An 887-nucleotide genomic window follows, 5' to 3' on the forward strand; every position below is an offset into this window, starting at 1 on the left:
TTGTCGGAACGTGCTACTCTGTGAGCACAGTGCGGCACACGGTCTACATATCACGCGTCATCAAGTGGTAAGACCGCAGGTGCAACGGTAACTTGAGTCATCTTGGCAATTTCAAGGTCTACTTCAAGGTAGGACACGACAGCGTGCTGGACTGGACACGATACCCAAGGACTGCACGCAGACTAGGTGTAAGCAGGCTTGCGTAAGTTCTAATCTCACTCACTTTCTAATTCTCCTTCTTCGCCTCACCCGCCTCCTTCCAACCAACTCGACAGGTTATGAGTGCCAACACCACGACCGCGTTCACGACCAAGCTTCGCAAGTTCGACGGAACGGGCTACCGAGTCTGGGCGCGGCAACTCCAACTTTACCTGGAGGTGAAGGACGTATGGAGCGCGGTGCTGAAGCCCGCACCGACGTTGCTCCAGCTCGAGAACGAAGAGTCCGGCCAAGCCGATCGGCCGTTACGGCAGCAAGAGCGACCGCTGCACCAACTGGAGATGCAGCAGAAGCTGGCCATGACCATCATTCTGGCAGCGGGGACAGATCAATGCTGACGGCGTTTTTCAAGCTGTGCGCGCGTAATCCAGAAGCTACGGCCAATCTACTGTACAAGGATGGGCCGCGGAAGTACAGGTGGACGGAACACAAGATGTGGAAGCCATATACGAAGTACGTTGCTTCTCTGGGACGCTTGGTACACGTATCTCCGCAGGACCCGGAACGCTTCTACTTGCGACTTCGCCTGTGTAACCGACGCTCGCCTAAGTCACTTGCGGATCTTCGAACGGTTGATGGTACGGAACATCCTACATATCAGCAAGCAGCTTTGGCGCTTGGATATTTGGAGAATGACGACGAGTGGATACATTGCTTACGCGAAGCCG

At 54.9% G+C, this 887-nt stretch overlaps 1 protein-coding gene across 1 annotated transcript; it reads left to right on the forward strand.

The window, feature by feature from the left end:
• Window positions 1-278: 278 nt before the first annotated feature.
• On the forward strand, window positions 279-557 carry PITG_21952 (uncharacterized protein; the record flags this gene model as incomplete). The annotated part of the gene is made up of 1 exon (XM_002996864.1): window positions 279-557. The coding sequence occupies one exon, from the start codon at window positions 279-281 to the stop codon at window positions 555-557; it is 279 nt and encodes a 92-aa protein (XP_002996910.1).
• Between the last annotated feature and the right edge of the window lie 330 nt (window positions 558-887).

Source organism: Phytophthora infestans, genomic scaffold (genome assembly GCF_000142945.1).
Source record: "Phytophthora infestans T30-4 supercont1.724 genomic scaffold, whole genome shotgun sequence".
In the NCBI taxonomy this organism is placed as follows: domain Eukaryota; phylum Oomycota; class Peronosporomycetes; order Peronosporales; family Peronosporaceae; genus Phytophthora; species Phytophthora infestans.